The following is a 15025-nucleotide window of genomic DNA, read 5'->3' on the forward strand; positions in this document are numbered from 1 at the left end:
ATTCCTGGTTTTGAATTAAGAAAAACTTATTTAAGATAATTAAGATATTCTAACAAAAAGGTACTAGATACCTTGAGACAAAAACATTGAGGCAAACAGTGTGGGCATGTTAAAGAAAGAACACACTATAAAACATGTTCTTCCACTGGTGATGATTCAATCTCTCCTAGATCAGAACCTCTGCTAAAAAACAACCCGATTTGTCACAATCACTGTTGCAAATGTCTTCTTTTCTGTATGCTACTGTTAACCTGTCTATATGACATATGATATGATTTACATATCTCTCAAGTTACAGCAGATGCTTTTCAGCATGCTAATGCGTGCACTTCCTGCTTTGACCCATCCATCATACTGTACTTCACTGCAGAAAATGCTTGTCTTGCTGATGCTGGATGACTTCTTTGTGTATTGTCCTCTTCTAAATTGTTTACAGCTCTTACTCTCACTCTATCTGAAACTGAAAACTAGCCAGATGACTAATGCTTTTACAGGTTTGATTACTGTTCAAGGCTCTGGAAAAAAAAGGTCTAAATAAACAAGCCTCAGGGCTTTAATATCTGGAGAGATTACTGTACACACTGTTCTAAATGTGTCTCCAGTTACAGTTAGTTAAACATAAAGTAAGTGTCCACATCTGGGATACACTCTACAGTTCACACCACTGCCAAAAATATTATTATTGAGCCTCTGCATGATTCAGACCTATTCATTTAATTTGCACCTAAGCATTTCCGTCAGACACCAGACTTTGCTGCCTTGGGCTTTTTCTTGTCACACTGGTTTAACACTAGAATAATACACACACTACAACAATAAAAAGAATGATCTCTCTATTTCTGGACACGATATTGACAAGGCATCTAAATCAGGATTTGATGTGATCATCAGTCACAGATAGTGTGCTGTGTCGCCACTGACCTTGTACTGACTCAGGGGATGGTCTCCGCACAGGAACTCCAGGCAGTGGCTAGCCCTCAGTACGTACTGACCCCTCCACGGCTCCTTCTCGGGCCCGTGGGTGGTCAGCCACTTTCTCATGGCCATCTCCATCAGCTCCGTGGGGGTGCAGGACGATGGCACCTTCAGACTGGCTGAGTCCTGCGAGAGAAGACAGGAAAACAAAGAGATTTATTTAGGCGTTTGTGCTCAAACCCAAAACTGTGGCTCTTTTGAAATGATAGTTGAATAGGTTAAAGACGCCATTGTTGAGACAGTTAGGAGATGATGATCTCCAACATGTTTCACACACAGACTTAAGAGGACACAATTGCTTGGAAGTCACATGCGTGCAAGCGACACATTCACTGAATTCACATACAAGTGATCTTGAAGTCACGCTGCAGCAGAGGGAGCACTAAAATGTATGAATATGCACGCAGTCACTGAGGATAACAGTTTCGCCCTATTTATAGCACTGACCTGATACCTGAGATGGAATTATAAATTCCTGGAGGTTTAAAAAAACATGGCATCCATTAAAGCACCGCTGTGAATGGAATGAAGAACGTTGATGGGGAGCAGAGCCGGTGTCATGCCAGAACCTGAGTTGGGCAAGCTGGCAATGTAACCAGTCTCAGCAGCCTCTATTGATATAATGGCAGAGGCAAAGAGACTAAAGAGGATGGTGATGGAGGAAGCTAAGAAGAGAAAAGGACAGAGTGACTGAGCAGGAAGCCATCGGACGAGAGTCTGGAAATCTGTGACTGATAGTTAATTGTTGGCGGAAGCTTTGTGAAAAATACAGGCTGTAAGACAGATGCCGAGTTGGTCTCCCTGCCTGATAACAAATACACGTCACCAATTTCTATGCAATGTTGCTTTAATAATTAACAACAACAACAACAACAACAGGTCATGGCTACATTGTGGTAGGACTACAAAACAAACAGCACTATGCTATCGTGAAAGTATGTTAGCATTTTACTACATTTCTCTAAGCTGTATGAAGTTCTATAAGTTTTGGATGCTAATGCAGCGAGAAAAAGCTTATAACTGTAATGATAAAAACACCTCAGGTTAGCCTCACACCTAATCACTGTTCATATTCACTTCAGAACATTAAACCACAGCACCGCACTTCCTGCTCATTGTGTTTAACCTCCCAAATAAGACTTCCTGCCAGTGTCCACCTGAGTGCAGTGGCACAGATGGCCTGTCTTTGTGCACGTCTGTGATGTTGATCAAAGCTGATATACACAGGTCTGGAGGGACCCGACCATCTGTTTTATTATTAAATGGCATTATTTCTGTAACAGAAGCAAAGAGAAAAGGTACAGAAAGAGAGGGAGACAAAGACAGATGGAAGGAGACAGTCAGAGAGTTCAGAGCAGGAGAAGGAGAGGGAGCTTCATTTTAATCAGGGTTTCAGTCCCCTGAGCTGCAACGCTAATGTGCGCGTGTGTCCGGGAGGATGGCATAATTTCGCTGATGGTTTTGACCCACTTAGTGCTGTCACATGACTTGTTAGTTGGGCCCAGTCATGTGACTGTTGTGGAGCTGCGAACTGTGAGCAGAAAAGGGAGGCTGAGTTACGGTGCATGTGCCTGTGCTGGTGCAGTCACATGGCCACTTTTGCTACTCAAACAAGGTGGTTTTGTTTCTGTAGTGCTGCAGCAAGTCACACTGTTCTTCCGAGCTCATTATGTATGCAGAGTTGTTGTGCAGGCAGAATGTTATTGGTTTGGCTAATGGGTTTATCAATGCGGTTCTCCTCGAGTTCAATTAGAAAAATGATGACATGAATACAGAGTACATGAATTATCCATTATTCTTGGTAACAACATGCTTTTACCAAGAAGTACAAGTCTCTCTCATCATAATGTAATCTATCCAAGTGCCACTTACCGTGATATTTAACTTAATAAAGACCTATTATGTTTAATGACGTAAAGCTTAATATTACGGTAACATTAATTCATTCTAAAGAGTTTATTGTGCGTCAACAATTTACTGTAAGGCACAGATGTAACGCAATATGTATAAACGTGAGACCTAGAGAAGGTCAAAGATAATCTAAAATCAAATGTTAAATAAATGAGGTCTTTTACATTTTTTTACATATTTATTCATATTCGCTATGACTCAGTTAAAATGTTTCTGATTTAAAAATGGATCTTCCTAAAATTATTGTAATTTCTAATAAAAAAAAATAAGGCTTTGACCGATTCTGAGGATTATTTGTTTAGGGGGATTTCCTGTGCAGGACAGCAGAACTGTCCAACTTCACAGTGAATGCAGTAAAGATGTTAAAATATCAAGATTCAAAGGGCCACAGTTTGTACATTAAATCACAAAAATGTCTTCAGTCTAGATTCTAAATAAACCCACTTGGTCTTGGTCTCCACTCTTGGGACTACCACTAAAACATTTTAGCGTTTGCAGCACTGGGCTCGAAAGGCTCCCACCTGAGACTGGTTGAAGTGAATAGTGACTTTCAGGTCGGCCTGTCGGTCATTGACACCGTCAGATATGGCTGGTCCAGCTGCGGGCTCCAGCTGTGGGGAGAAACAGGCCTGCAGCCACTCTGTGCACGTCATCATCTGGACTCTTTGCATCCTTTCTTCACTCATACGAAACATCTTAGCGCGAAAGTCCTTCACCTCCTGGTCATTTATGGCGTCGAGCTCATGGAGACCTAGTGTTGGTAAGGAAAGGACTTTGTTAAATACTCCACAAAACGCGGCTTAATTAAATAATAATCACGTCTCATGAATTACCCGAATAAATCAGAAGATCTGTCAAGTAGGGAGCTGTATATATTAATATGTAACATACTTTGGCTTTCATTAAAAATGCACAAACACCTGTGCAACACTTGACACCAGGTGTATGCATCGAGTAGTACTGAATGTGTAACAAGGGATTACAAACAGCAAACTGTCGCGGGTTTGAAACAGATCCCTCCTCATATTCACTCGCACAAAATGCCAGAGGTTTGAACTGATGGTTTGGCTGATCATACTTTATCTCTGTGCTCCCTGCTGAGCTTTTGTCTTTGTCTTTTCTTTTTTTTTTTTGTGCTTCACAATACTCTCTTGGTAATGAAAACAACATGTTGACATTTAAAGCCATTTAACATTCATATGACCCTCAGCATTCAAAGAAAGGCTCTGGACCACATTAGCTGCATTGTGTGATTTCTGGAGGAGGGTGAAAAAAAACATGGTTGGTCGTGTGAGTGTGTAATAGTTTGTTACTGTGTGCTGCATGAGGTTAGGGGTGTGTGTGTGTGTGTGTGTGTGTGTGTGTGTGTGTGTGTGTGTGTGCGTGTGTGTGTGACCATCCAGACATGCCTGTGGGGTTCCTATTGAAAACACCACTTTGGTCTGACAAAAGCCTTTAAAAGATCATGTCAGACCAAAGCAGAGCCAGGAGGGGAGAATATCAATATCGTCTGAGTCTCCTCCAATTAGACTCAGAGCCTCTTGTCTCACTCTTTGCCTCTCTTCCTCTGAAGAGGTCTGCTGTGACCTAAGGACTTCTGTAATCCTGGATATCTCGGTCACAGGAGGGCTGGATGTGTGCGTTTGTGTGTTACCTCACTTATTTGAGAGCAAGAAAACAGCTTGTTCTCTACAAGTGAGTGTTTCTAAGTATTTATTTTGAAGTAATTACAAAGATTTTTGTTTGTTTGCTTAATTTTGTCATGTCTGACAAAGAAAAGCTACAAATCCTCACATTTGAGAAGATGGAACCAGCAAATATTTGATATTTCTGTCTGAAAGATGACTAAAACAATGCAGAAATGATCAAAATAGTTGTCTACTCATTGTCTCTATTGATCAACTAGTCGATTCATTGTTGTGGCTTTCAATAGCAATGCTATTGTAGAGTCTGATAACATCTTTTTTTCCTCTGATGCATTCAGAAATGTCATCAACAGATGTTTAATCACCTCAGAGGACTGCACTTTTCTACACTGCTGATCGATCTCGTCTGCTTCCCTGACAGGTGACGGAAGACATGTCAGGAACATGTCCGGTCAATCCTCACGCTTCTCTATCACACAGCAGGGTCACTGATAGGAGCCAGCTGTAGACGGGGCCTCAGGTCTGGCGACTGGGGTGAATGTGCTGAGTAGGAGAGCTATTTAGCCTGCTGGAGGAGGTACTTAAGGCTTGTTGTGTGTGGGGAAAGATTTACCATCCCACTTACCAACTCTAAGTGCTTTTCTTTATTGGGAATGACAAACAGGGAAGGTAAATGAATCAATCAGGGAGGGAGTAGTGTGTGTGTGTATGTGAGAGAGAGAGCTTGCAAGATAATCTGCCACTGTAACTTAGGAAAAGCCTTAGAAGTGATGCTGTCGGGGTGTCGTTTAGCTCAGTTGGTACAGCAACCGCCCCTAAACAAAGACTCCTTGTCCTAGTCCTTGTCGCGGCAGCCCAGGGTTCGAATCTGACCTGTTGCTGTTTCCCGCATGTCATTCCCCATCTCTCTCTCCCCACATTTCCTGTCACGCTTCAAGCTGTCTCTGTCAAAATAAAGTTAAAAAAGGCCAAAAATATCTTAAAAAAAGAAAAGATGAAAAGAAAGCGATGTTATCATACCCTTGCCGATGAGCACGCCGATTTTGGAGTCCAGCAGGCGCTCTGCACGGCCACAGTTGCGCGTCACCAACTTGAGGACTGGTAGGAAAGGGCGAATGTCGCACAGCCGGCGAGTTTCGTCCTCCAGTTCTTCGTGCACGGCAGCCTGGTTGACACACTCGAACATGTGGCTCTCCATCTCGCCCAGGGCGGGAAACAGTGGGAACGACTGAGCCTGCTTCCATAAGAGCTGCATGGGAGATGAGAAGGAGGAGAATTGGGGTTTTTATGCACTACAAAAACTACTGGGAGTGTTTTTATCAAATCCATGAGACTCAACTTAAATAAACAGCATCCTTGTGTTTGTTTTCTTTAGGCATTTATGAAATGATCTGATGGTTTTCTAAGAGTTAACTTTTAAAGAGGATTAAATATTTCCCAAGAGCTTATGAAGAATCATAATGATGTAATATATTGACTGAAGTGTATGTTTCATGATCAGGAACAAGCATGAGTCATGACAACATGACACAGCTCCTGGGTGAGCCGATCAGGATGTGAATAATATGATCAGCCAACGGTAGCATGATTCATACCCCTGTGCCCCCACAGCATGATCACAGGGTTGGGTGTCAACGTGTGTGTTTGTCTGAGATTATAGAGTTAGATTGTACCATACTGGAACAGGACACATTTGTCTTCACAACAAATATCTTCTTCTGCAGGAACACTCGTGATTTTATGTTGTGACGATCACATCACATCTCTCCATAAACCACATGCAAAAATGCATAGAGGACTGAATTATTTGAAGTTCTTAGAAGTGAATTATCAAAACAAACCTGCTTTAGAGGATCGTGGCAATGCTCCGTCTGTTTGCAAGCCAGCAGTCTCAACTGCCGAGAATATAGATTTTCGAATGGTAATGGTCACTTCCACAAAACAAGCATAAATTCATTTTTAGTCAATTTAAAGACGATTAGATATCTACAATGCAAACTCAATTAGAAAACGTAATGGCAGAGATGAAAGGAACCTGCCTGCATAGCAGCATAATGTGATCATAACGTTTAATGTGGTTAAAGCAGGAAGGTCAGTATGAATGAATGTGGGTGAGTCTTACAGTATCTGATGTCCACAGTTGCTTTATGCTGTATGAAGAGCTTCTTGAAATTCCCTGCAGCATCTAAGCATAGCGGGACTGATAGGTTGATAAGTTCGCAGAAGTGCTGCATCAGAGCACAGTGCCATTACGCACAGGCAGACACTGTTTTTACCTTCCGTTAGCTGGCCTGTCGTTATCACGTTTGAGTAGAGTATTTAATAATCACAACACCCACTGATTTATATTTGCCGTCACCGAGTCGTTTTGTGCGTCGGTCAGCTGCACAGACGTCCTCGGCAGACATTATCATGTTTCATGGGCTGCAGAGGGCTCATAGAGTGAAGACAATGGTATCATATAAACTATACCTAAGGTAACAACGTCAGGCTTTTCAGGACATGGGCTAAATAACACTCAACAATTCAGGCGAAGTTTTGGAAAAGGAAAAACTGGCATGGCAGTTTTTAAAACAACAACAGCATGGCTCTGTAGTAAAAGACCCTGCAACTCTCGGACTTGTCATCTATTGAAAATGTTTATTTAATATGACGGAGGAGACCCCGAGCTGTTGAGCAGCTGAAATCCTGCATCAAGTAAGAATCAGAAAACAATTCACGTTCAAGATTGCAGCAAACACTCCTCAGTTCACAGACGCTTACAGAGAAAGGTGAGGAACAGAGAGGCAAACATGACCCTGACTCAACTTTTCTGTGTTGCTGTCATCAAATGCAAAATGACATTTACATTTTACACAGTGTGTCAGCAGTGTTATACAACAAACTCAACCGACAAAGACAAATAAATAAAGACAAAGCGCTTCAATACACAACATGACAACGTGACGAGTGACACTTTCCTAGAAACCTTATAGGTCAGGGTGACATTCCAGGAAGCCTTCAGGCCCATTCCTCAAAGAGATCTCAGATGTTTTAAACCATCAACCGCACACACATAAGACGAAGTGTGCCGGTTCCCTGCTTTATTTGCATGTGTTCTCTCCTTGCAGCGGGTACCTGAAGAGACCTCACCTGGGCCTGGTGATTACGACTATAAAACTCCACCCCACTGACTGGTCGCTCTGTTGTCCTCTCGTGTCCGCCACATGGTTTTAGGTTCTTTTCATTTCATGCAACATCTCGTGTGCACACTACATGTTACACTGTAACACTGATAAACACACCTCATTGTTTAGTTGTGTTTAAATCTCTGCGTTTTGGGGTTATTAAACAATAAATTATTTTTACTTTGCCTTCAACCTTTGTCATGACCTTAGAGCCGGGTCGTGACACGAAGTCACAGACACCAAAGAGAAGGGGGCCGACATTCCACAGGCCACAATCGACCACCTCATCACTTCATCAACCCTCGCAATGAATGAAATCCACCAAGTTCCAGCTTTCAGATGTTGTATACCACTTCTATGTGGAGAGTTGAGTTTACTGACAGACAAAGCTGTCTGGAAGGCCTGCAAAAGCAAAGGAATATTCTACCTGTCATCTCTTTCACTTACTACAAAAGTCTCAGAGGAGTCTTGCTTTCCCGGCCTTCTCTCTCTTGCTTCAGTGACATATAACTTGTCAGAGCGTTCTGCTGCTTCTGTAGATGCTTTCCTCAGGGAATGAAGACCTTTCTAGCGTGCGTGCCATCAGGCATCTTTTATGCATGAACACCCGCGTATACATCCAGTGAACATAAAGGCCTGAACATGGACAGAAACCTCATTCATCGGACTGAACTATGAAAAACAAACATCACTGCCAAAAGCGAATATCTGCGAATGTCAGACAAAGTGAAGTCAGTCTGCATCTTTGGTCACGTTTTAAGCCACAAGTGATTTCTAGAAAATGTCAAGCAGATGTGTACAGTACACACACACACACACACACACACACACACACACACACACTTGTTTTCAGAACAACCTCCTCAGGCTTGATTTAATAGCGCCTCTCTGGGATAAACATGTTTGTGCCGATGCAGGACATGTTAGATCAACCATCATAGGTTTATGTCATCTGTGAGAAGGTTGTGCTGAGTAACCAGAAATATACAAATGCTGTACATTGCAATGTAATCCAATACAACAGCTCTGAATACACACACTAATAATGATTACTCGTCAAACTTGAGTCAGACGGGTGTTTTTACTTTTCTGGTCACTCTGCACATAAACAGTTAAAATATCATTTTGAAACATCTTCTCACTGACGCATACTTTTTGCCACGACGCAAGACCGATCGAGTCAGTGGCCTCTGCTTCACAGCATTAGCTGCAGTCATGCGTGATGTCATGAGCTATTTACATTTTGAAGGCAAGAGCTGCTCGCAAACAAACTAAAAAACACACCGCCCAGCTGCAACAGGCATCTCTGTCGAAACAGACATTAGATAATGTCTAATTCAGCAGCTGTGTGACTGTATGACTGTGTGTGTGTGTGGTGTAGACTGTGTTTTTCCTTATTAGGACAATAGGCCAAGAGGCATGTGAGGAAAAAAACTTAACGTCAGGACACACAGTGAGCAAATGACTTCATTTATTAATCCTTGAATTTATTAACTATCCATTCTGTTGTAACAACGCGGCAAAAGAAGAAAGAAGAAAGAAGCAGCAACATCCTGGCCCGCACCCTGTGCCATCGCACACCCACACCCACTCACCAGTTTGATGTGCTGAATGGTGGCCTCGCGTGGGACATCCATCTGGATGTAGATTCCAGTGGGCAGCAGAAAATCCACAGTGATCTGGTCCAGAGCGTGGCCCGCCAGGGGTGAGTGGGCCGCCCATATGTCCAGGAGGTCTGTCATGGCAGGAGGCATGGCAAGGGGCACCACTCACCACCTCAACCATAAGGACCTGGAGAAAGAAATCAAGACTCAGTTTAGACTGACTTTCATGGTTTTAATTAGCATTGTGTTATAAAAAAGGAGATATTTGGTGAAAGAAGCTTTATCTGCCATTAAATCATGGACACCGTGTCCTCTGTGCTAAAGAGGAGAGGAACCAAAAGCCAGCCAGAGGTTGCATTAGCACATGCTGAACGATATACACATTCTGAAGCAATATGCTGCAAAAAACAACTCCAGCCTTGATTATTCCAGCATGACGATGCCAAACCACGTTCTGCACGAACTCCAACAGCATGGCTCTGTAGTAAAAAGACTCTACAGTCAATATATTACCTCATTAAGATCCCTACAGTCCTGACTTATTGACTTATTGAGAATGTTTGGCTGTAGCTGTTGAGCAGCTGAAATTCTGCATCAAGTAAGAATGAAACAATCAACGTTCAAGATTACAGCAAACACTCCTCAGTTCACAGACGCTTACAGAGAAAGGTGAGGAACAGAGAGGCAAACATGACCCTGTCTCAACTTTTCTGTGTTGCTGTCATCAAATGCAAAACAGATATGTAAAATGTACTCAACCAACCTGAAGACAAACGCACTTTAATACACAATATGCACACATGATATCAAGACAAAACCTTACAGCTCAGGGTGATATTCCAGGAAGCCCTCAGGTTGTTCCTCAGTGAAAGTCACAGACCTGAGATGTCAGACGTGCACAGATCACATCAATTCACAGTGAAAAGTTTGAAGTTTTCCGACGTCTATGGCCAGTGTAAACATCTGCAAACCTCCTTTGGCTTGACTTGAAATCCTGGCTGCTTCTTTTCCATTATCCATTTCATTAACAACAAGTTGACAGGCACAAATGATTCAGTGTCACCGTGTCCCTCTAGGGGCAGCACCGTGCTGAGTCCAGTGTGTGGCTTTAACTTGGGTGAGGGCCAGCGCTCAGAGGAATGCCCACTAAGCAAACAGAACAAAAGGTCAGCCTGCCCTCTCCTCATCTGACAATCTGGTCCCTCCGGGCAGAGAAAGAACACACACAAAAGAAAACCCAGACTTATAGACAGAGAACGTATGCATAAAAGTGCATGCTAATATCCCAAAACACAGAAAAACACAGAGGGGCTGCTGTAAAAATAATTATCAAGTAAGGCAGGATAAGGGTTAGCCACTGACTAAGAAAATCTATTTCTGTCTGCCCATCAGAGAAGACTCCAATCTCAATATTCAGAGCATGCAATGTGGAAATGCAGACATCCAATTCAGGGATTGCAAAAACAAACAAAACAAACGCACCCATGTGGACCCATAAACACACGCACGCACGTTAACAGCAGCGAGTTCCATCAGGCTGCAGTAAGTGGATTCCCAGCTGCTCGGGTTAAAACACAGCCCAGGGCCTGGTTTCCATTTGGGTTTGTGCCTCGACCACAGCTGTACCGTCACACCACTTCCACCTGCCTTTTTCTCATTACCTAGTCCTCAAGTGGCAGAGTACATTAACTCTTCCACCAGGCCGCAGATCCATCCATCCATTTCTTCTCGATCTGCCCATTAAAAATGACAGCCCCGACTGCTTCTAATGGGCTTTCCCCCTCTCTATGTTAAGTGCTTGAGCTTACTCGCAGATGAGCTGCTGTTGTGCCCCATGCTGGAGGATGGTGCAATATATGCTGTGCATTTGGAGCCACTTAACATTATCAGCCATGGAAATGGAAACAATCCTGTGTGTGTGTGTGTGTTTTTCTGCGTGCTGCTCAAACAGTAGATCGCAGCCTGAACATCTCTTAAAAGGAACTTTGCAGTCGCTGCATGTGATGATGGGTGACGCAGACAAAAATCTGTTGAATGCGACCACACGTATTAGACTACACAGAGATGTTTGTGTAGGAAATAACTCCTTAACACACATGACAATGTTCTACTTGCTGATGCGGACACACGCTTCCAGGCGGCGACAGGAAAACACACAACATAAGAAAGCGTTCAAATGAACAGCAGACAATGGAGAGCCTGTAACGTCACAAAGGTGCACAGTTACACACATTAAAAGTAACATGACACCCAGCATGTCTGTCTGACGCACTGACAACACTGGTGGATGGATGTACATGCACGCCTATGCATAGAAACACTTCTAGAATTAAGTTTTACACCAGACAGCTTGAATACTGTCTCAACCTGCTGCGATGCTGCCACACACACACACACACTTGACTCAGCCTCTCTCTCTCTGTCACACACACATACAGTATATACACACAGGTGAGTGGGGTTATTGAGGATGTGGTGGCAGGCAGCCAGAGGTCTGCCGCGAGGTCAGGTTTCAGCGTCTGGATCAGAGGAGAACAAGTGGGTTTGCAAGATCAGGGAGAAAGAGAGAGTTTCATGTGACGACAAACAGAAAGGCCAGGAGGGATGTGTCCGGATCGCCAATATTAGCTGCAGTAAACAATGTTTCTCTATGAAGCCTCCAGTCTACGGCTCCAGGGCACACTTTGATGCCTTTTTGTGTTTGAAGGTGCAGAAATATGATCCTGCTTACATTTGCTTTGCCCTGTTTTCTGTACAAACCGAGGCAGCTTCCTTTTATCCTTTGATTTCATATTAAACAGCTACAAAAACAAGTAACTCAATGCATTAATTGCAATTTAGTGTGTTTTATTGTTGTTCCAAATGTTCCCTTTTACTGTTTCCTGTCCCAAACTCAATATACAACTTGCCTGGGACAAAAGAGAACAGTCAGCTGTTCAATGCACATCTTTGGATCTTTGCGTATGGTCAAATATCTGGAATTGGGTGTGTCGGTAAATCAAAGGGATGTCGGTACATCAGAGGGAAGCATACCTGAGGAACACGCTGGTTTGCTTTTGTGATAATGAACCTTAGAATACAGGACAACACAACCTCCATCATACAGTTCAGTGCATGTACAGAAGAAACAAGCCGCTTTTTGTAAAAGTAGTTCCTCTGAACCAGTGACAGTGACATGCTGTGAGGGCTTTCATGTCCAGATGCATTTATGCTTATTTAAACACTAGTGTTACTCAGCACTCTCTTTCTAAAGCTCGCTCTGCCTGACAGTAAGAGGCCTGTGAGGCTCTCCACAATAGAGTGTGTGTCCACGCGTCTGTGGGTGTGACTGATGAGAGAACGGCTAACATGAATGTTGTGTGTGTGTGTGTGTGTGTATATATGTGTATGTGTATATATAAAAAAAGGTCATGTCTGGTGATTAAGGGTCCTGTGACACATTTTTTTCCATAGTGTGCTAAAAATAAAGTTCACAAAGAGGATCTAGGACCTCTTCACCTCGCCACTACAAAACACTGTACTCCTGTAAATGAGTATGGAGACACACAGGCAATACTGAGACTGCTTGAGTCAGCGTTTCCACCTCTGGGCAAACACTGTGTGGGTGGATGTGTGTGTGTGTGTGTGTGTGTGCGTGTAGGTGGGTTGAATATGCAAATTAAAAAGAAAAAAGCCTACTGTGACTACATCCAGTTCATCTTTCTGTGTAAACATGTTGTTTAGTGGTCACACCATGAAGTGCTCATTCTGTCAATGAACAAACAAAGATTGTTTGGTTATATCTTCTAAAATCTCCAGGATTTGTTACTTTTCTTTGTTTTTTTATCTGTAAATTTAATATCTTTGGGCGTTGTGTTTGTTTTCAGAGTTTTCTGACATTTCATAAACTAATCAATAAACCTTTTAAATGTTCCATCTTAAATGTAATCAGTTTTCCATACTATTAAATGACCATACTGTATTGTTTGGAACACGTGGTGTTAAAGTATCAAAGCATTGATACTTTGGAAGCCCTCATTTTAAAATGAATGAAATGAATGTCTGCTTCGTTTGGCATGTTTTTTTGTTTTGTTTTTTGCCACCACCACATACCTGTTTTCAGTTTCAGCCACTAACCACAGTGGCGCAGAATGATACATGCCATTCATGAAGCCGTAAAACAACAAAGCCAACTGCAGGTCTGCTCTCGCTTCTTGTGAATAAACATGTTTAGTGTACAGACAGTGAAATCTGTCCAGGTTCAGGTTATCTCTTCAGCACACCGACTACCGACTCCTGTCAGAGTGCTGGAGATGAATGAACAGTGTGCTTGTAGCTTGCAAAAATATATTTACTGTGTAAAGTGTGTGTTGACCTCTGTGTGCGTGTATGTGTATGTGTGTAGGTTAACAGAAAAGCTGTTAATCTACACAGTATGTGTTTGTCTGGGCAGTGTGTGGATAAGCGGTCAGCTGGGGTGTGTGTCTGTGTACTGTGGATGGAGCGTGTGTGTGTGAGTCACCAGTCGAGCAATACTAGCACTCACTGTATTTAGGAGTGGACGTAGGTGGTGGCTGTAGACGGTAAACACACATTTGAGTGTAACGGCCATTTTAATTCTGACACACTGTGACCAGGCCAGTGACTAGAAATGTTTGTGTGTGTGTGTGAGAGAATATTTGTTTGCACAAAGTGACTGCAGTGTGTTTAAGTACTTACAACTTGAACCCCTCGTTCTGCACCGATAACATTTTTTTTTGCTGCTGCTTCTTTTTTTTTTGTGAAAGATATTTTTAGATATTTGCAGCATCCTTCAACTATTTCTCGCTCCAGTGCCTTGGTTCCTCCGCAGGGATCGGTTTCATATGATTTTACCGATCAAATCATTACAGTATCTCAGCGCTGTTTCCTGCAGGCACTGGAAATGAGGAAGCATCACGAAAACAAATACCCTGTAAAAATATTCTCACAGCCTCTAGGGAACGAATCGTCTCTGAACATACAGTATCTGAGAGGAAACATGAATGAAGTGAATGAGTAGGAGTGTGTGTGTAGGAGAGTGTATTTCTGCATTTGTAACGTGTGTGTGTGTGTGAGTGTGTGTGTGTGTGAGAGCCGACCATATCCGGACAGCTAACAGTGCCCCATGGCGCTAACCACCTCTAGTGACACAGCGGCACATGCTCGATTCTCAGACAGGAAGTAATGACACTAGATGGGAAATGAGTGACAAAGAACCACCAGAGCAAAAGTCCCCAAGAGTCATTCATAAAAAAAGCATGTTGAGTCAGAGGCTGTGCTGTTAATCTCATTCCTAAAGAGGTATTATCAAGGTTGTTATCAACTTTACTGTATTCTAGACAAATAAACATGATCATATCGACAGGAAGGTGAGAGTAAATATCTCTGCATGGCTTGTATGCACAGCAAAAATCATTAATCATAAGATGTGTTGAGACTGAAGGCGAGAGGTGGTAGGATTACAGATGAAGTGAACGCAAAGATGTGAGTGGACAGAAATTTGCTCTGCGCAGTGGAAGTCGAGGTGGTGATGCATCTGCAAGTTGAAAATGTTTCAGTGATTCAACTTCTCTTCTCTTCTAGCCTTGGACTGTGCTTCATGAAAATGCAACAGTAAAGACAGAGATGGCAGATGGGAAGACGCACCCTGTTTCACTCGGCATCACATTCAGGACTGTCGAGCACAGACACCTTGAATCAATCTGTGATCAAAGCGACATTT

The 15025-nt window shown here is 42.8% G+C and overlaps 1 protein-coding gene across 3 annotated transcripts in view; it reads right to left on the reverse strand.

The window, feature by feature from the left end:
- The window catches only part of pik3cb (phosphatidylinositol-4,5-bisphosphate 3-kinase, catalytic subunit beta), a 50498-nt gene that overhangs the window by 14902 nt on the left and 20571 nt on the right, over positions 1–15025 (reverse strand). For all 3 annotated transcript variants that reach the window (XM_027280184.1, XM_027280185.1, XM_027280183.1), the window contains 4 exons: positions 9295–9490; positions 5553–5781; positions 3408–3637; positions 922–1101 (listed from right to left, as the gene is read on the reverse strand). In XM_027280184.1, the coding sequence (XP_027135985.1) occupies positions 922–1101; positions 3408–3637; positions 5553–5781; positions 9295–9453 (798 nt within the window). In that variant the 5' untranslated portion in view covers positions 9454–9490. The remainder of the gene's footprint in view (positions 1–921; positions 1102–3407; positions 3638–5552; positions 5782–9294; positions 9491–15025) is intronic.

The sequence above is a fragment of the Larimichthys crocea genome, chromosome VII (assembly GCF_000972845.2).
Source record: "Larimichthys crocea isolate SSNF chromosome VII, L_crocea_2.0, whole genome shotgun sequence".
NCBI classification, from domain to species: domain Eukaryota; kingdom Metazoa; phylum Chordata; class Actinopteri; family Sciaenidae; genus Larimichthys; species Larimichthys crocea.